Source organism: Nyctereutes procyonoides, unplaced genomic scaffold, assembly GCF_905146905.1.
Source record: "Nyctereutes procyonoides isolate TBG_1078 unplaced genomic scaffold, NYPRO_anot_genome, whole genome shotgun sequence".
NCBI classification, from domain to species: Eukaryota; Metazoa; Chordata; class Mammalia; order Carnivora; family Canidae; genus Nyctereutes; species Nyctereutes procyonoides.
Window position 1 is genome coordinate 15811212 of NW_026575034.1, and position 21454 is coordinate 15832665.

At 37.8% G+C, this 21454-nt stretch overlaps 1 protein-coding gene across 2 annotated transcripts in view; it reads right to left on the reverse strand.

Moving 5' to 3' along the window:
- USP47 (ubiquitin specific peptidase 47) overlaps positions 1–18544 on the reverse strand; it is a 113784-nt gene extending 95240 nt beyond the window's left edge. The window contains exon 1 of one of the 2 annotated variants that reach the window (XM_055317661.1): positions 18309–18544. In XM_055317661.1, the coding sequence (XP_055173636.1) occupies positions 18309–18347 (39 nt within the window). In that variant the 5' untranslated portion in view covers positions 18348–18544. The remainder of the gene's footprint in view (positions 1–18308) is intronic. The other variant, XM_055317662.1, reaches the window with a different exon arrangement.
- Between the last annotated feature and the right edge of the window lie 2910 nt (positions 18545–21454).

Below are 21454 nucleotides of genomic sequence, written 5' to 3' on the forward strand. Positions count from 1 at the left end.
TCTCAAAAGAAGTGTCTTTCATATATCTAGGATTTGTTTCAGCTTTTTAATGGAATTTTGCTTCTTTTGTTAATATACTCAAAGAAAACAATTACATCCAAAGATTTGAGAAGACTGGCCAGGAATACATAAATACTTCAGAGAATCATAAAAATTCAACATGAACATGAATAAAGACCAACAAGTACATAAGAAAAAAACATAAGCAGATTCATATGCAAGATTCTGTTTATTAGGTAAGAAATGAAAATGGCTAATTTAGAATCTTTACTACTGAAAATGAACCACAGAAGAGTTAAGTCTGAGTCTTTCAGGGAATTTGCTAAACAATATATTTGGGAAATTAAATTCAGGAAAATAATTTATTAATACAAAGCTTCTGCTGTTGGAGCATAAAATATGTTCCTAAAACTCTTCAATAAATTTATAAAAATTGATTTTGAAAGTTTTAAACTTTTCCAAACTGATTTTAAATTTTAAAACATTTGTAGTGCAAGGGCTTTTGCTATTTCTTTTTTTTTAAGATTTTATTTACTCATTCATGAGAGACACAGAGAGAGAGGCAGAGGGAGAAACAGGCTCCCATGGGGAGCCCGATGCAGGACTCAATCCCAGGACCCCGAGGCCAAAGGCAGACACTCAACCACTGAGCCACCCAGTGTGTCCCAGGCTTTTGCTATTTAAAGGAAGTTTGATAATAATCACTTTCTGCTTTAACTTATTTTCTAATTCAAATCTTCATATAAGAATTTTCTAAAAGACAACAATGCACCTATTATAAAAGCTAAGTTCAAAGCTTAAAAAACTGTATATATAGCTACATTATATTTTACTATCTTAGTTAAATGCAAATTCTGTGATAAACTAATCTGCATTAATTACAGGTGCTTATTCAATATATCGACATACGGATTTTCTGAATTTAAACTAATACTGAATAAGATATGACATGAATTGTCTGTCAATTTATGACATTTGTTTCCAAATCATAAAACATCTCAAGTAATACAGTATAATAGTATGACTTACAGCATGTTTTAAAACTTTTGTAAAAATAAATACCTATGTTCATACTTGTTCTCTGTGCTCTACTATTATAGTGTGTCCCTCTGATATCTGCATTCTATTTTCTTCTAAAATACCCATAAAACAAGCTCTCAGAACCCCATCATATTATAATCAGAAAACTAATTATATAAAACTGAGTTCTATGTAAACTATTTTTACTTGTAACAATTACATCAAGTACCCATTCAATTAGAAAATTAACATAAAGTTTCAGAACTTTAGGAAAAAAGTTTAAATCGAACTATGAGCCATATATTTTACTTGACAGTTAAGAAACTATCAATCAGATAACACATCACACATGACACAGAATTATAATATTTAAGGCTGGATGGACGTTTAGACATGTGATCCAGCTCCTTATTTAACGGATGAATAAAAAGAAATTCTGGAACCTAAAGTGACTTGCTTTAAAGTTACATATGAACATCAATCTCCTAAGAAATAGAGGCTTTCTGATGACTTTATAATGTTAACGTATTTGTGGCAATAAAGTTATAATGCCATTATTTTTCTCCTGAATTCTACCCTAATACTCTTCTCATTTCTGCCCTATTCCTTCTAATAGTTGTTCTACTACTGGTAACGAGTGACCCACTAATAATATACTGTAGGTATCTAAACTTAGAAGCTAAACAAACTACTCTCAGGAGAGGAAATAGTACGCCCTATTCCTGTTATCTTTATTTTGATTACAGCTAAGTTTTCTTCTGTGAGTAGGCTGTTGTTGACAGTGACTCAGCTTGTGATACAACTGACTTGTTTACAGGTCTTGAATGTTCTACAGCACTATTACTAAATCAAAGAAACTAGTTTATTTTATTGTGTCTGTTACCATGCTTTTATTTAGAAGCATGGATAATAATTTTAATGTAGGATTATTACATTCCTATAATCCTCTGAACATGAAATTGTACAATTGAAAAAAAATGTAAAGGTTACTTAAAACTATTAGAAGAGTGTTTATTTCCTATTGGAGCGGCCTATAATGCAAAGAGAAATGTACTGCACAGGGCAAAGTATCAAGGCTAAAGCCCTCCAAACAAGCTGGCTACTTTTCTTTTAGCTATATAATCTTATGCAAGTCATTTAGTTGTCACTTTTAAGGCCCACAAAGAGTTTTTCTGAAGATCAAAAGAAAATATCTTGAAAATACTCTACAAGTGATAATATAATAATATCAAATAGAAGGTATTATAGAACTATCAGTTACTATCCTTATAATAGATTTAAGAAAAATATAATCCTTCACTATAAAATCTATAACTTATAATATTTAAAATTGCAGAAGGTTATCTTACGAGAATATGAATTTCATCAAACAAGAAAAATCTACAAAGATCTTTTGTTTTCTGATTGCATAGCCTTCTTACAAAGGTTAAAAACCTACCACTATAAAAGTAGTAAAAACACCCACTACTTTAAAAGTCTCTGTAGGCTTATAGAGACAAATCTTATTCTTTATTTGGCCCAAGTCGCTCATTTAAAAGAAGGTAAAAACAAAGACTCAAGAGGGCTAATCAGGGAGCCTTGGATGGTTCATTGGTTTGGCGCCTGCCTTTGGCCTGTGGCGCGATCCTGGGGTCCCGGGATCAACTCCCACGTCGAGCCTGCTTCTCCCTCTGCCTGTGTCTCTGCCCCACCCCCATGTCTATCATGAATAAATAAATAAATAAATAAATCTTAAAAAAAAAAAAAGAGGGCTAATCGACTACAGCAAAGTCAAACCACTGAGTTTTCAGATTCCTAAATCATTTCCTTTCACCAGATCAGCGACTATGTGAACTGGGTTTTTAAATACCACCACCGTTTAACACAATTACCAGTTGTCCCTATGTAAATCATAAACTCCTTAGGAACAGGGACTCTTACCTTCTCTCTCCTATCAGTACCTAGTAAATATAATACTTGCATAAAGTATGTTATTCAGATCATGCTTAAAATCCTCAAGCACACGAAAAGATGCTCCACATCAACAGTTATTAAAGAAATGCAAATTAAAAACCACAAAATATTACTATACACTTTTTAGAATGGTTAAAAAAAAAACAAAAAATAATAAACAACAAAAAAAGACATTGCCAAGTACCAAGAAGGAGGATGCAGAGCAACTAAGATGCTCATGCGCTGCTTATCAGAATGCAAAACAGTAAGGCCATTTCAGAAAAGTTTGGCAGTTTCTTACAGAGTTAAGCATGCACTTACTGCCCAAAAAATTGTATGCATATACTTGTAGCAGCTTTCTTCAGAGTCATCAAAAACTGGAAACAAATGTCCACTACCTGGTGAATGGAGAAACAATTGTTGCACTCAGCACTAACTAAGAAGAGAGACTACTGATACATGAAACACTATGGATGAATCTCATAGTTTTATACTAGAGGAAAGAAGTGGGACTCAAAATGCTACATACTATATATGAGTTCTATTTATATGATATTCTAGACAGGCAAAATACGAGGTCAGAAAACAGATCAGTGGTTGCAGGGCCTTGAATGTGGGGGGGGGGGAGTTGTCTACAAGGGGCCTAAGAAACTCTTGCTGTAATGGAGATATTCTGTATCTTGGTGGTAGTTATACAACTGAATTAAGTTTGTCAAAATTCACAAAGCTGTATACCATAAGAGGGCAAATTTTACTACATACATTATACTTGGGTAAACTTAACTTTTAAGAAAAAGGTTTCATTCAAGCTCTTCCACCAGCTGAGACCTTGAGTTAAGTTATTGAGATTTATGGCCTTTGTGTTTCCAGATCTAAAATTGAGGGAAAAAAGACAAAGGGGCTAGCTATAATACCTAACCACTACATCCCTTTCAGTATTAAATCATATCACTGAATCATAGAAGCATTTTCTGTGTCTATTTCTCTCTGTTCTGTGTCTCTATGTGTGCTATGTCAATGGTAAATAATGTAATGGTAAATAAATATAAGACATGTGAATACAAAATGTCAAAATTAGGGGATCCCTGGGTGGCTCAGCGGTTTAGCGCCTGCCTTTGGCCCAGGGCGCGATCCTGGAGTCCCGGGATCGAGTGTCATGTCGGGCTCCAGCATGGAGCCTGCTTCTCCCTCCTCCTGTGTCTCTGCCTCTCTCTCTCTATGTCTATCATAAATAAATAAATAAACAAACAAACAAATAAATAAATAAATCTAAAAAAATGTCAAAATTAGAGCAATAATGTTTCTTTTTTTGCAATAATGTTTCTCAAATGTCTTTTAATAAGAGATTTCATTGTTAAGTATCTAATTTTTCACCAATTCCCTTACATTACCACAAAGTACTATAAATAAACATAATATAATAAATTATACAACTTGGTATAAACTAAAAATTAAAGGCAATAAAATTAAAACACCTAAATACACAAGATTGTAGACATTTTGTACCAATAAAATGGAATAAATGTATATAAATTCATAGTTTACTTATATTTAGTAAAATCAATATGTAGCTTTTAGGAGATGAATCATACAAAAACTCTACTTTTTAATGCAACCTAGAATTGGGGCTGTAACAAGAGCTCCTCGTGGTTAAATATTAAAGATTTAATTTTATTTGGAACATTGGAGATTTCTTCAGGAAGATTTCATTAATCTTCCACTTAGTAACATTCCTTGTGGTGTTCTCTGTTGTGCAGCTGCCACCATGAGATAACGTCACCAGGAGAGTCTCGGTTCTCCAGTGCCAGTGCCACCTCTAGCCTGCTAAGCTTCAGCCACAGGAAAGGGGGGCAAACACTGGAGTTCTCTATACTATAACCCTTACACCAAGCCTGCAAACAGATCAGTGGTAAAGCACTTACCAAGCAACCAACTACAAAAAGTCACTCACAAGAATGTATTTATATGTGAAGAATCCATATTATTATAAGCCTTGTACTGTTTAGTGAAAATCAGAAGTACACTGGACTTCCCCACTTGGAAATTTCCCTTGAAGCATCAAGTCTAAGAAATTGCTCAGGACTTCAAACAGCTCTGGAGGCAAATGAAGCCTACCTATTTAGCATATTTGAAGATGCCTACCTGTGTGTTATCCATATAAAAATATAACAATCATGCCAAAAGATATTTTAACAGCATGAGTCCTAGGTGGGGAAGCACTTAAGATGCATGACAATGGAAAATATTCTATTCTTAAAAAACAAAAAAGTACCTAAATGACTGCAAATGAAAAGGAAACAAACAGGTAAGAGAATAAGGTATTAGAAAGCTCCCTCTTCCCCATTTTCATTTGTGTGTAGATTTTTAATATAGATGCAGGGATGTAAAACATTCATGTAAGTAGAAAATGTTTCAGTGAAAAAGTTTCAGGAATTAAACTTTATATGTATTATATACAAACCTATTAACTATTAACCCTTTTTCTTGGAAAAACTTTTTCAAGTCCCCTAATATCTACACAATAAAAAAAATCTAAACTCCTTTTAGGCATGTCAGCATTCTTAAGACATAACTTTCCAGAACCATCTTCTACTCAATCCCAGGCAACTCATTCATATATACTAAACTTTTTGTCACTTTCTAAAATCAGTACAAACTTTTGTGTTTTAAATGCTATTCCTTCTAACTAAATTAACTGGATAGCATCTAGTTAGGTCAGTTTCTTATCTTTGAATCTGGGATTCCTAGCAGCTAAAACTCAATGCTTTAACTGAATGAATGAATTCTACTGCATCAGGAATTATAGAAACCTACACTAAGAAAAAAATTAAAAGATGTGATTAAATAAAAATAGCTAAGTATCATTTGAAACAGCAAAGTATCGGTTTTTAGTCAAACTACAATGCTTTGGTTATACTAGAAACTTTCACTTAAGTCATAAATGAGTTCGATGGTCTTCCTAAAGCTAAACCAATAATCTTACCAAAGGTATTAGATTATTGTACACAGAAAAATTTAAATTCCAGACTTTTTCTTAATTACGTTACTTAATAGCCCTTAATTTTTCTCTACTGGAAAGCCACTATATTTACTGAATATAAGCATATTATGTTAATATTTGAAACACTCTGCAAGTCTCATATCAGTCAACTACACAGAATCAAATCTAGAGCACAATCAATGTACAACTGACAGGAACAGAGTCTCTTCCATTCATGTCAATTGGTTCTACTACAGAGTTATAGAAAATCAGAATTATTACATACATTAAGCTCTTTCAAAAACAAACTATTCTTAACATGGATCCTGCTTTAAAGTAACATTTCACACTGAATCTCACAAAGCAGTATTTGTTAATCTCATAAGATATCTAGGCAAATATCTATATTTACTAAACGAATTTTTCTCAGAACCTCAATAGACTCAAAAATTTATTTTTAACCTTTATACTATGTTACAAGTTCCAGTCTTCAATTAAAGCAGTAAGAATAGCAGTATGTTTTTTTTAGCCGTATGTTTATATCAGCAATATCTGAGGATATAAAAGGACCTGTCAAATACAACAATCATTTAGGATTTGCACAAACACGTATATATTTAGCTGACAGATCATAATCAGAACTATAGCTGTAATGACTAGCATATTTAATAACTAAATATGACTTCATTTTCATTTAATCAATAAATATTAATCGACAACAATGCATAGCACATTGCGCTAGCCCCTAGAAAGAATACAGGATGCAAGTAACATAATGAAGGGGTATGCTAGCATTTACAGAGCGCTCATTACATGCAAGACACCTTACATGCATTAACTCATTTCCTATTCCCAACAAGCCTAGGTCATAGTTATTAGTATTCTCATTTAACTAAGGTACAAAGAGATTAAATAACCTGCCCAAGGTCGCAAAGCTACTATTTGAACCCAGGCACTCTTAGCTGTCATGTTCTGACTTTGAAGATTTTCTGATCTAATAAAAGCATTAATGCAGTAATATGTAACTTATAATAAGGGGATATACAATTTTTCAAATGTCAAAAGATACAGTGCAGTGGGTTCCAGGGTTAAGGAAATGCAATTAGGTTGAAAGAGGACAATCAGGAAAGGTTTCTTGTGGGAAGTAAAAGGGGCTAGAATTTGCTGGCTGAATAATATTATAAGAGCATGTTTTTACACAACATCAAAATTCAAGACATGTATCTCAGTAATTTTCACAAAAATAATAATCTCTCAACAGCAATAGTTTTATGTAAATGAAAATGTTCATATCCGTGGCTACTTTATACATGCATAGTTCAGTTCAGTTCTATTAAACGAAAGAATAGATAAGTTATTATTGCTCCCACACCTAGAGACAAAGCAAAGGGAAGTATGTAATAAGACAGAAAGGAGCCTCTTGTATACTTACACTACACCTCTATTCACCCCTTCTTCCACTCTACCATTAGCAAATCATGCTCAGGAGAAATGCATTCTCTTTGAGAATCTTGATTATATCAGTTTTGCTAATCATTTGCCATCACTGCCAATCTCAATCTCAATTTTATACAAAGACTCTGTACAATGGAGAATGTTTGTACAAAATTAAGAGTTTAAGCCAACATTATCCAGGCAGAACACTTTAAAATCTGTGTTGTAAACCTCATAAAAGAATATACCTCTGCATATCAGCACACCTAAACATGTTGCCTGAATTGAAGAAGATCCTTAAAAACAAATGAACCAGTTTTAAAAGTAGATGTCTTCCGGAACCTTAATTTACAATAGATATTTAAATATGTGTATTTAATGATATGTTTTTCACAGCCCCCTATTTTCAATACAATCTTTTCTTTCCAAGTTGGGTCATCATGATACTCTAGTACCCTGGAAATGTACTAACACAGTCCCTTCAATTCAGCAAAAAATGACAGTACCTTGACACTAAGATGCAAACGTTTATGTGACTAATCAAAAAACTAGAAAACAAAAAAGAGGCAATCCTAAGAAAGTACTTACATATTAGTTTTCATGTAAAATCGAAGTTCACCTATTTAAAACTTCCTAAAAACCAGATAATACTTTATACTAGTCATTCAGGGCAAGGGCATATAGAAGTGACACACGAAAGCATAGAGCACACTGGGAACAGCAACTAATGTAGTCAAATATGACTAAAGCAAAACTGGCCTGGAGCAGAAGACAAATACTTAAGTTACGAATATCTGGTTTAAAAGGATAGATTGAATATAAGCATTTAGCTCTGAAGTTTCCCAAGATAGCTCTGAAAAAGAGTGAAGATTTTCTTTTTTTAATAGCACAAACCCATAAGAAACCAAAAACATGATTTCAAAAGCTGGAAAGCAGGGCAGCCCGGGTGGGTCAGTGGTTTAGCGCCACCTTTGGCCCAGGGCCTGATCCTGGGGACCCAGGATCGAGTCCCACATTGGGCTCCTTGCATGGAGCCTGCTTCTCCCTCTGCCTGGGTCTCTCATAAATAAATAAATAAATAAATAAATAAATAAATAAATAAATAAATAAATAAATAAATCTTTAAAAACAAAAACAAAAGCTGGAAAGCAGATCAAATGGTAATGACCATTCCATCTGAAGAGGTTGAATGCTACACTAACTTAGAAGAAAACCAAAGACACCTAGTTTATGTCACATTTACAATTACACCAAAAGACTCCCTATACTCCCTGGAGACGTGGTTGCTTCCAGGGTTGGGACAGAGAAAAAATGCCATGGGCTGAAGCATAATGTGGTGCCAGAAAGTAAGTGCTCAGAAAGCAAGGATGAATACACAGGTGCCAACCAGAAAGAACTCCCCTGGCCAATATTGGAACAGCTTGAAAAACAAGAAAAATTGTAAATATTGGGTTATAATACAAAGAATAAAATAAATACCGAATGGCCTATACCAATATTAATAATCACATCAATAAATGGGAAGAAGGGATAACTCTTCCTCACAGAATTCCAATTAATAAATGCAGAAATAATGAGGAAAATAGAAAAATCACCAATAAAATGCACCAGTAAGAAGACAAGATTCATAGATGGATGCTAAAACTAGTGGGCAGTCGTTTAAGCCTAAACACAGTATCTGCACAGTCTCAAAATATTCAGTAATTATTAAAGATGAAATAGTAACTTTATGGTGGAGAAACCCAGCACAGCACCATAACCAAGTGATCAAGGTTAACATCACTAACAGTACATCACATTCCCCCACAGATTCCATATGATGTACTAAGCACATATCTGTAATATCCCTCTCTTTAATTCACAACCTCTTAAGATAGGTCATAAATCATAAGAAAATGTCAGACAACACAAACTGAGGGCCATTATACAAAATAACTGTTCAAAAGTGTAAAGGTCCCAAATGAGAAGGACAGGGTAAGGACTGTCGCAGATAAGAAAAAACTAAAGAGACAAGACAACTAAACGCAGTGTAAGATCCTGAATTCGGATCTTGCAACAAAAATGGCTTTTGTGGCCCTTTTTCTTACTTCTGATAAGAATCTTATAGTTTTATATATGATGCTAAAATAAGGAGAGGCTTGGTGAAGGGTATATGAGAATTCTCTATCCTTTGTGTGACTCTTCCACAAAAAAAATTTTAAAGGAAAAAAAAAATTAAAGGATAATGGTGAAAAAAACCTCAGTTTCAGACACTCTGGGAATAAGGGTGGAGTCCAAACTAGGAGAACCAATTGAAGTTTATTTAAGAAGCAGTTAGAACCCCCAGACCTCTCTTCTGCTCCTTGACCCTTCCTGGCAAAAGACTAAATGACCTCTGAGAGCATGAGACAGTATCTCTGCACTAGAGAATGCCAGGCACAAATGAATGTGAGGAATGCCATACTGAAAACTGGAGAACAAATGAAAATGTATTTGCATACTTAATGATGAAACCCAAATCCTTTTTTTCCTACTCAGCTCCCAAGCTTTTCCTCTCCAGGCATAAGATCAGAAATCTTTTCTGGGAAATCAATCCAGCACAAGAGAAAAGACGTGTCATTGGGAGTCTACACGGAAATTATTCAGCCTATCACTCTACAGGCAAAACTATAATCTCCCACTTGTAGTGCTTCTAAGCTTTTTAAGTCCTCTCTTTTAAGTAAGAGTTGACTTGAAGGATCACCAGACCTCCAGAAAGCATCTCATATGAAAGACAAAGTCCAAGAAAATAAACACAAAATGGAAATTTGGAGGAAAGAAGGATTACGCAGAGAAGAAAACTATAAATTTCCTAAGAAAGATAAGGCATCGCAAGACAGAAACAGGATATTTAAATTTTTTTCAGAAGAAAAAGAGTGCCTGGAAACTATAAACATGATGGCAAAAATAAAATCTTAGTAGAAGAACTGGAAGATAAAAGTTGAGAAAATTTTCCCAGAAAGCAGGGGAGAAAGAAATGAAAAATAGATAAAAAAAACAGACAAGAAAATTAGAGAAACCAGTCAGTAGGCCCAAAACCTAAACCATAGGAACTCAGGAGAGAGAATGGAGAAAACCAAGGGAGGAAATTTTTTAAATAATTAATTAATTAATTAATTTTTTAGAAATTAAGGAAATTTCTCAGAACTGATGAAATGAATTTCTGAATAAGACTACCCTGAACTCAACAGAAATGGATTTTAAAAGACCTATGCCAATGCACATAATACAGAGTTTTCAGAACTCTGGGGAAAAAATTCTCTAAGCTTCCAGAAAGGAAAAAAAAGTTTCAAAATTGTGGAAAAGAATCTTCCAGGCATCTGATGTCTCAACAGCAACACTGAAAAAAAGAAAACAATGGGGCAATGTTTGCAAAATTCTGAGAGAAAATTACTTCTGACCAAGAATTCTCTGCCCAGCCAAATGATCTATAAAGCAAGAGGATATGTGAGGTCTGGAAAAAATTATATCCCATCCAGAGCGCAGTTGAAAGTGGTCCTCCAAAGTGAGAAAACAAGCAAAGAAAGAAGACATCAGATACAGAACCAGGAGCCCCAATACAAGAGACACCTGAGGGGAACCGCTAAGATGTTAGTAAAGGAAAATCTAAGGCAACAGCTGCAATTCAAGAAAATTTAAGTAAAAAATTAGTAGGTTTGAACGTAGTAAGAGGAGATTTACACACTTGAGAGAGCTGGACGAAATCATGGCTTCTCTACAGTGCCAATATTGACATTTTGGGCCACATCATTCTTTGTTGTGGGAGGCTGTCCTGTGCAGCAAAGGATGATGTTAGGCAGCATGGTGGCTTCCACTCCTAGGTATCAGGAGCACACTCCCTGCACTCCCTTCACCCACCCAACATTGCCAAATGTCCACTGTGTTGCCCCTCTGGAGAATTTCCTGGATAAATTAACAATGAGCAAAAGCAAATTAAAAACAAACAAACAAAAATCCCAGGAAAAACAAAATGTACAGGAAAGGAAAATAACTACAGTAAACTACAGGACTTAACTATGAACAGCTTCCAGTCACACTGATAAATACTGAGTAACGGTGTAACCAAACTCCCTGGAGTATGACAATACTCAGTATGTCTTACTGAGCAGGACAGGGACGTGTGTGTGTGTGTGTATGTGTGTGTGTGGCTGGGGAAAGCAGGAAACCATATCTTCTACTATAGTAAGTCAGCAGATAGTGCCTTAAACTGAAAATTCAAGAAAGAACACTCTAAGCATGCCATTTGAGATACAGAGATAAATAGCAAAGTAATGAGTTGAAAGTAGTTGTCTCTGAAGAGTCCAAAATAAAAGGAAGGGGGAATTTGCAGGTGACTATTGTTTTGTCAATAGTCCTGCAGAACTATTAGAATCTCTTAAATCTGTGCATATAACTTTGATAAAAATTAAACTTAAAAAAAACAACTGAAGCTAGATTATGAAGTACTACCTTCACTGGTTACAGCCATACTGACTTAGAACCAAACTTTACAAACTTTGAGCAAGGTCCTCAATCTCTTTATCTATAAAAATCTTCATCTATAAAAATGAAAAATAATAGCTGCCAAGAAGTATGATAGGAAATAAGACCGTGTCTGGCATACAGTATTTATAAATAGTACCTATTACTCAATTTGCAATCAGAGAGTAATAACTAGAAACTTTAAAGTAAGTAAATCATAATCTCACCTGTCTTACAAAGTAACTTTGACAGTTGCAGAGAGGATGGCTTTGGAAAGAGAAGAGCTTAGAGGTCAAAGAGACCTCTTAGCCGGGCTACATTTGAATGAGAAAAGAGGCAGAGCTACAAAGTGAAACGTAAGAGTACAAGAGGTATTTTCCAAGTGATGAACTAATTTAAATATGAGAAAAAGGAAAAAGGAGTCAAAAAAATCTCCTAACTTAATTAAGCAAATAAATAGAGGCTGACAACACTAACTGAATTGAACACAGAAGGAATTGAGAAGAGAACATGAGGAGAGAGAAGAGCTATGAGCTTGATATTACCTACATGTAATTTGTGGCATACAACCAAATAGAGAGATCAGGTATGCAGGTGGAAATCTGAATCTAGAAGAGAGGTCAGGGCTGGAGACAGAAATGGGTATATTACAATCAAAGGCTGAAGCCATGCAAGTGGATCAGATTACTCTGTGGCAAACAGAGCAACAAGAAAGGGGAAAGATAAAAATCATGAGCACGAAAAACCCTATAACATGATACCAATAATTACCTCAAAAACTACAATTAGATCTAAGTTTCTTTTTTTTTTTTTATTAATGCTTAGTAAATATGCCCATTGTTGAAATAGGTAAAGAAAGCCTAAATAAAGCCCAATGATACCCAGGAACAACAACTGTTAATATTTTAGAGTATTCCTTCTAATCTTTCAATGCATATAACCATAAATTATCCATTTTTTTCCCTGACAAATTTGGAATCATACAACTGCACTCAGCTTTTTTGGTTTATTAAATCAGTATTTCCAATGGTACCTGAAATACCAGTGACTTTTTATTAAACACTCCAATTTATGTAAACCACTGATGAGTGTCACTTGACCTAACTGCCATATTTGCCTCCTGCTAGTAAAGGAGAATCAATATCCCCAATTTCTTTTAAAGGCTAATTTTTAAAGAACGACCAAACACAAGAAAGACCATTTCCTCAAGTACAAGAAGCACATTTTCTCAAGTAATATAATTAGGAGACATAAAATTAAAAGGATATTCATTTGATATGGAACATAATAAATATTGATGGGTTTTATTAAAAACCAGAAAATAGAGATAAAAAAACAAGTTGCTTTAATGTTTTAGGAGTTCTCAGCATCAATGGTCTTTATATACTTGTAAGGTCACTGTGAAACTCAAAATGAGTTAATATACACAAAACACATATAACAGGATCTGACATATAATAAATGCTTAATAACTGTTATTACTATCATCACCATTAGTTCCATGTGAAAACTGTTTATTGCATAGAAAAGAGGCAGAAAAAAACCTTAGATATGAAACTAAATACTCTTTTGTCTTCCATTTTTCCATCTTCTCTACATTTATATACTTGGACATCACTGTAAGTATTATTTTAAAACCATTAGTAAATATGTAGCTCATCCTTAATTCTACTCTAAGATACTTGAGGGAAGAATGAATTTTTGCTATCTCCTCAAAATGTTCCTTACATGACAGAGTAATATTGAGTGAAGACTCAATAATATTAGTGTCACAAATCCTAATAAAGAGAATAAGGAGCACCTGGGTGGCTCGGTGGTTGAGCATGTGCCTTTGGCTCAGGTGGTGATCCCGGGATCCTGGGATCTAGTCCCCTATCAGGCTTCCCACAGAGAGCCTGCTTCTTCTCCCTGTGCCTTTCTTTCTGCCTCTCTCTCTCTGTGTCTCTCATGAATAAACAAATAAAATCTTAAAAATAAATAAATAATAAAAAAGAAAGAGAGTAATAAAAACAACAAAACAATAAGCAAAAAGTGGGATGACCTTTGTAAAAGCAAGAGATCTAAAAGCCAGTATCAATACAATCCAAAGGCAAAGGATAGAATGAAAAAATGAGGTGAAAAGCTTTGTTGTTAATCACAATGAACAGACCACACTCCCTTTGCTCTTCTTTGGGCACAATTTAGGAGAAATACTAAAAACACTGGATTGTGTCTAAAAGAGAGCAACTGAGAAACAAGTAAAGAACCAAGGATCCTGAGATTGTAGAACAGAGGGGGTTGGCCCTCCTTTATCCCCACCCCTTCCCACTGTCAACAATAAGAAAAAACTGTACTATGGGAAATGATTTAAGATTTCTCTGTTGTCCAAGGCAATTATCAAAAGACGGAGGTGTAGATTTCTCTCAACTCAAAAACTTAAAATAACAAATCTCTTCTAAGGCAAAGATGTTATCAGAGATTAGTCATGAAGGCGTTCAAGCAAAGGTTGGAAAACAGCTTGCCAACAAATGGTGCCTCAGAAAACATCCAAGTAGGGGATAATTGGTTAGAATTTTAAGTTTCTCACAACCCTGTAACCACATCAATAAATATTACTAAGTATCTGCTCCAGAAAGGATACTGTCCTAGACCTATAAGGCATACAAAAAAAAAACAGAAGACTGAGAGAAATTCACAAAGATCTCTGCTGCCAAGGAACTCATAATAATATATAAAATGTATATTACAGTTTTAGACCATAATAGATGTTACCAAGCACTATTTATTAATTGCCAAATGAATTCTAGTCATGTATAAAGGTCTTCTCAGAAGGAGAAATCCCTAAGGTTAAAATGGTCATAAAAAGATTTTTAGAATAAACAAGCTCTGGGGTACTTATGGAAAAATGTACAAGTAAGAAGGTTCTGAACAGAGAAATAAGAAAGAAGGGACAGTACAAAAAGAAGTGAAATGCAAGTTAGAAAGAAACCCATTTGGCTGCATTACAAATGAGTTTCTTGGGAAAAGAGATAAGCTGAAAAGGAAGGTTGTGGCCAGAATCAAGTGTACTAGGCCTTGAATACCAAGCTAAGTAGTTTCAAATTTATCCTGTAAACAGCTTCTGTAGCTACTACTCAACTCTGCCTGCTATCGCCATAGACAATAGGAAATAAATGGGCATGGCTGTGGTCCAATAAAATTTTATTTATGAATACTGAAATTTGAATTTCATAGATTTTCACGTGTCATGGAACATTATTTTACTTGTCTTTTACAATCTGGAAATATAAAAGTCATTCTTAACTCATGGGTCATACAAAACCAGGCTACGAGCTGGATTCGGTCCACGGGATCTGCCAATACCTGTAGTACACTAAGCTGCCTTCATTGGAGTCCTCTAAGATACATTTGCTCTTGAGCTTCAGGGACCAAAATAGTATTTTATTCATTCAACAACTATACACATGCATGAATGCACACACCTAACAAAGATCTAAATCTAGTAGGGGTCAGGGATGCCCTAGACAATGGTCCTAAACAAACAACAACAAGACCCTCTAGAATAAGCCATTAGAACAGAAGCACAATTTTGTTTTAATTTTGCAATTTATTTTCACATAGTAATGTACTTAGAGAGTTACAAACTACTCTTACAGACTGTCCAGGTCATATGAATGGATAAAATATAGTCAAGAAATAGGGAAGGGAATATGAGGTCTAGTCCTTACACTGTCATTTATTCATTATGTGACCCTAAACAAGTCACTTTCAATCCTCTGGCCCTAATTTCCTCATCTGTAAAGTGAAGGGGTTTACGTTATTAGAAGATCACTATACACTCTCCCTCAGCTTTAACACTGTATGATTCTACTCCAACTTTAAAAAGACAGGGAATGACAAAGACAAAAGTGATAATTAAGGACATAGGAGAGAAAAGGAACTGACTGAATGAGCTGGCGGATAAGAAAAAACACATATAGGAAAAAAGACCAAAAAAGTACAGTATTGCTAAAATCAAGGACTTTTTTTAAATTATCAAATGCAACAGAAAACCCAAGGAAGAGAAGAAAGAATAATCCAGGAAGAGTATGACCATAATCAAAAAGGAGCTAGTTAGAAAGCTAAAAAAGACAAAAACTTAAAGTGACAGTCTTAAGACTTAAGACTACTGTGCATGCTTCCAGGAATCAAGAGAAGAGTCAGGGAAAAAGAACAGCCGGAAGATGGATTGGGGAGGGTGGGGGAGGCATATAGGCATATGTTCCAAAAAGTGTATAAGAAAAAAGTATCCAAGTATCGGAATGTACTTGAAGCCTCAGGTAAGGAGTTTGTCTTAAAGCAGAGGCAATTAATCTTTAAAATCCAAAGAAGGTAAGAGCAGTATTACAGTATTGACTTTTTACACAAGTATTTTCCTGAGGAGCTGTATATCCATACCATGTTTTTTGTTTTAGGCATCAAATTCTTAGGGAAATAAATCTGATGCTGCATTTTCTTAAAGCAGAGTTCCACCTATACTGTATTTTTCTAACGGTCAAAAAATTAAGAAAAGACAAATTGGTTTTGTAAGAATGAAAACCAGCAGTATGTAGCTCTAAAAGAAAACGCATGTTTATCTTTCTTACAGCACCTATCACTTCTGTCCTTGTGTAACAGCTACTTGTGTAGTAAAATACCTCTCCCTTAAACGAAGTTCAACAAATATGATCAGCATTCTGTTTCCTAGTAGCTCTGAAAGCTCCCAAGGCAAGAATTCTGATTAATTCATCTGTTTATCTGCTTTGCACAGAGTTGGTGATGCTCCATGAATAAATACTGACACATGATAATGAAGTTCAACAACAACAACAACAACCAAAAAACAACTGTCCTTGCAAAACAACCATGATCTGATAAAGTCAGAAAAAATGTTTTATCATAGATACTTAACTCCAGGGCGACTTTTGTAGTGTCAGAGCTTGCTTAAGTAGCAACCAACTACTACAAACCAACTAACAGAAAGCAAAAAAAAAATAAAATTAAATAAAATCTTTAATGATCACTTCTAAATAATCCAGAAAACAACCATTATCTGATAAAGTCGGGAAAAAAAAATGTTTTATCATACTTAACTCCAGTGTGACTTCTGCAGTGTCAGAGAGCTTAAGTAGCAACCAACTGCTACAAAGCAACTAAAGAAAGCGAAAAAATAATCAAGATCTTTAATGAACATCACTTCTAAATAACCCAGAAAACAACCATCATCTGATAAAGTCAGAAAAAAAAAAAAAAAAGTTTTATCCTAGATCCTTAACTCCAGGGCGACTTTTGCAGTGTCAGAGCTTGCTTAAGTAGCAACCAACTGCTATGAAGCAGTAACAGAAAGCAAAAAATAAATAAATAAATAAAATCTTTAATGAACATCACTTCCAAATGATCCAGATTCTACACGGGCCCGTTGCAACAGGACCCTGCCTCTATGCACGGTATATGACAAATTCAAAAAAAAAAAAAAAAAAAAGCCAAACATCAGTCTGATGATCAACCAGTTAAAAATACACATTTGGATATGCCGAAGATATTTATAAAGCCGACAGGGATACTATTAATATGTTGAAATCCACTGGCCGGTGCTGGATTCTCCGAGCCACTAACCTTCTACTACTGTTCAAGAGAGAAGCCAAGAGGTGCGGGCCCTCCCGTATCGCTTGCTTTTAAAGAATTCAAGAAGTCACCCAAACGGAGCGCGCACCACCCCAGGGAGGGGGCAGCTACGCTCTGCAGAGGCTGACGTGCGGCGCTCTCTCACCTTTCACCTGAAAAGTCCTATTTACTTTTTTTTTTATTTATTTATTCCCCCCACCCCACCCCGACCATCCATCTTCCTTCCACGGCCCCCCCCCCCACAGGCTCACCAAGTAGCAGAGGAGTTCAAAAAAGAAAAAGAAAAAAAAAAAGTAACAGTCAAAAAAAGAAAAAGCAAAACTGTGCCCTCCCACGATCTCCACTCGGGCGTAGACTTGACGAGCCCCGGGGGCAGCTGCACGCTCGGCCGCGGGCGCAACCGGGAGCGGCGCCGTCGGTACGGAATCTTGTTGTTGTTTCTTTTTTTTTTTTTTTTCTTTTTTCTTTTTTCTTGGGAGGTTATCTCGGCTCGACACGTTCAGGGAGTACGGGAAAGGCGAGCCGGTCCCGGCCCGACAGACTCGAGAGGGGAGGCCGGCGCTCGCCCCCTCCCCTCCCCCCTCCCTCCCCTCCCCTCCCCTCCCCTCCCCTCCCCGCCGCCGCCGCCGCCGCGGGCCCGGGATCCAGGCGGGTCTCCCAACTGCCCCCCCGCCCCCCGCCCCTCCCCCGCCGCGGCGCGGCCCGGCCCGGCCCGCACTCGCCGCCTCGCCGCCCCCCTCCCCCTCTCCCTCCCTCCCCCCCCCCCCCCCCCGGCCCGGCCTGCGCTGCCCCCAGCGCCCGCAGGCCTCGGGCCCGGCCTCCTCCGCCGCCCGCCCCTCACCTCCTTCGGCACCAGCTGGTTCTCCTCGCCGGGCACCATGGCTCAGACTCCGGCCGCTCCTCTCCGCCCTGCCGGGAGGGGGGAGCCGGGTGCTGGCGGCGCTCCGCGTCTCAGGACAGAAGGGCAGCAGCCGTCATCGCCGCCCGCGCCCTCGCTCCCGCAACACCGCGGAGGCCTCGGCCGCGGCCCCCGAGCAGCAGCGCGCAGACACCGACCACGGCCGCTCCGCCGCTGCTCCGCCGCCGCCGCCGCCGCCGCCGTCGTCGTCGGCCCCTCCCCCCGCTCGCTGCAATCAATGGAAAAATGGCGGCGGCCGCTCTCGCGAGAGTTCGGGCCGCCGGGCTCCCAGCCCCGCGCCCCGCGCCCCGCGCCCCGCGCCCCAGGTGCCGAGGCGGCTGCAGCCCAGCGCCCGGCTGCTCCCGCGGCTCGAGCTCAGCGCCGGGGCGCGCGCGGCGGGACGAGCGGCCCGTGCAGCGGCGCCCTCCGCGGGAGGCCTTCCGCCCCGTGCTCGTCGGGGCTCCCCCTGCCGGCAGGGGAGGGGCCGGCCCCGTCGCCTCCCGACCGCGAGGCTCCTTAGCTCCGTCCGCTCCTCCCCGGCCCTGGCGCCGTCCTGGAAGCGCAGGCGGCACGCGCGGGCTCGCGGGCTCGCGGCCTCCGCCCTCCCCTCTCCCCAGCCTCCGGGCGGCCCCGCCTGCGCTCCCAGGGGCCTGGAGGGGAGGCGGCGGCGTCACCTCTCCCCCCCCCCCCGCACCCTCCCCTGCGTTACAGCGGCGCTCCCCTGTCCCGCTTCTGGGAACCTCCTCCTCCAGCCGGCCCCGGCCTGGGGCTGCCCTCCGCACCTCGCCATCCCCCACCCCCACCCCCACCCCCACCCCCACCCCACCCCCGTAAGGATGTTTTCAGAGTACCTAAGTCTGCTCCGCCTGCAGGCACCGGGCTCAGTTTTAGGCTAAACAAAATGATGCAATACTTGTTTTTCCAAACCTCGCTCATTCAACTTCCCTTTAAAAAAAAAAAAAAAAGATTTCATTTATTTATTCATGATAGAGAGACAGAGAGAGGCAGAGACACAGGCAGAGGGAGAAGCAAGCTCCATGCAGGGAGCCCGACGCGGGACTCGATCCCAAGTCTCCAGGATCACGCCCTGGGCTGAAGGCAGGCGCCAAACCGCTGCGCCACCCGGGCTGCCCTCAACCCTCCTTTATGAAGCCTCGCCGGGGTGCCCCTCCGGAAGACTTCTGTGGGTGCAAGGGGTTTCACCCCGTGCGGAAGTCAGAGAATCCTGCACAGTATTAACTACCTCGCACTTGTGCTCTGCAAACTTTTAGTGATTGCACTTCCTTATTAGCAAAAGAGGAAAAAAAAAAAAAACTAAGTCTATACACTTCTGTAAGTTGCATACACCTCTCGCTACATGTGGACATAAAACATTTTTGAAATGTAATAGAGGATAAGATAAAAAAATAAATAGACACTTAAAAGTAACTATAGGGACGCCTGGGTGGCTCAGTGCTTGAGCATCTGCCGTCAGCTCGGGGCGTGATCCTGGAGTCCCAGGATCGAGTCCCACATCAGGCTCCCTGCATGGAGCCTGCTTCTCCCTCTGCCTGTGTCTCTGCCTCTCTCTCTCTCTCTCTCTCTCTCTGCGTCTCTCATGAATAAATAAAATCTTTAAAAAATAAATAAAATGAAATAAAAGTAACTGTAAGAGTTATTTTTTTTGGGGAGACATTAATGGTATGGAGAATTGTTGCTCTATCTAAAAATATTTAGTGAAAGAAGCATGATTGACTAGGTTTCAGTGGTTTCTGAAATCTTTAATACTTTGCGAAGCAGTTATTAAATTGTCTGATTCAACGTTCAGGTTATTTCTGTACCTCATTTTAATAGCTGTCATAAGCTGAGAAAGATAACTCACAAAGATATGTAGATCCTAATGGAAAAAGTACATCTTTGGCGGCTCTTACTAATGCAAGTATCCATTTTTATCTCTTCCATCCACCAATCGTGAAAAGTTTTTATTGAAATTCAACTACTAACTTTGTCTTCCCTGATGTCAGCCAGAAAATGTTGCATTTTTATATTTTTAACAAATGGGTTCAGAACTCTTTGGAATGCATTGCTTGGAAGAGTTTTCAATAGCTTGGAAAAATTTTTGCCTTCAAGTTTTAGTGTACATGTATACTTTTTTTTAGGATACTGATCTTGTCTTTATTTAAAATTTTGATGTTTTGTTCATAGATTTTTGCACTGATTTTGAATCTTTAAAATGTGGTATTACGATATTATTTATCTAGATTACTGAGTTTACCCCCTTAAATTTTGCACCCAAGGTGAATGCTTCACTTATTTTACCACTGTTTTAGCCTTAGGTAGCAAACAAACGTTATTTTTGCATCAAAATCCCATAATAGAAATATTTCTAAATCTTTTATTTCAAAGTGTTATCCCAACTACTTAATAAGATGATTTCTGTACAGCTCATGGTTGAAGTAGACATGTCATCTCTCCTATTACCTTTTCTGCTTATGTTTGCATTATTACCTCCAACTCATGTTTTCTTTCCAGAAATCTTTTTTAGCTACTTTCATTTTAGTGAGGGGTCAGTTTAATGAAATAATGAAATAATAGGTCAGTTTGCCTAATTGGCAAATCTACTTAATTCAGCACACATAAACACATAAATCACAATATATTAAAATGAAAGAAAATTAAGAAATCCCTGAATCATTCCCCACATTTCATAACTCACACTTTTCAATCATTAATAGTGAGATACAAGTGTCAACCTAGATGTTAAATATTTGCAAGACTTAATTTTTTCTGCTTTTAGATAAAAATAAATATTTTTTAAGATTCTAATGGTTTTTGTCTCATGATCCTCCTTCTCTGGTTGTATTATTCTCTTTAGAGGCCATTGACATGTCTGTACTAAAGCCTCATAGGTTTGTTGTTCTGCAATAAATATTTCTGGAATAAGTATATGGATCAATGAGATGATTGATAAATGAACAAATATTGATGTATGGCTACTCTTCTTAATAAGTTACTAATACTACATGCATATGTGGATGCCAAACTGATAGTTACATCTACCTGTCTGATGACTTGAAACATCTCAAATTTCACTTGACTTGAACAGATCT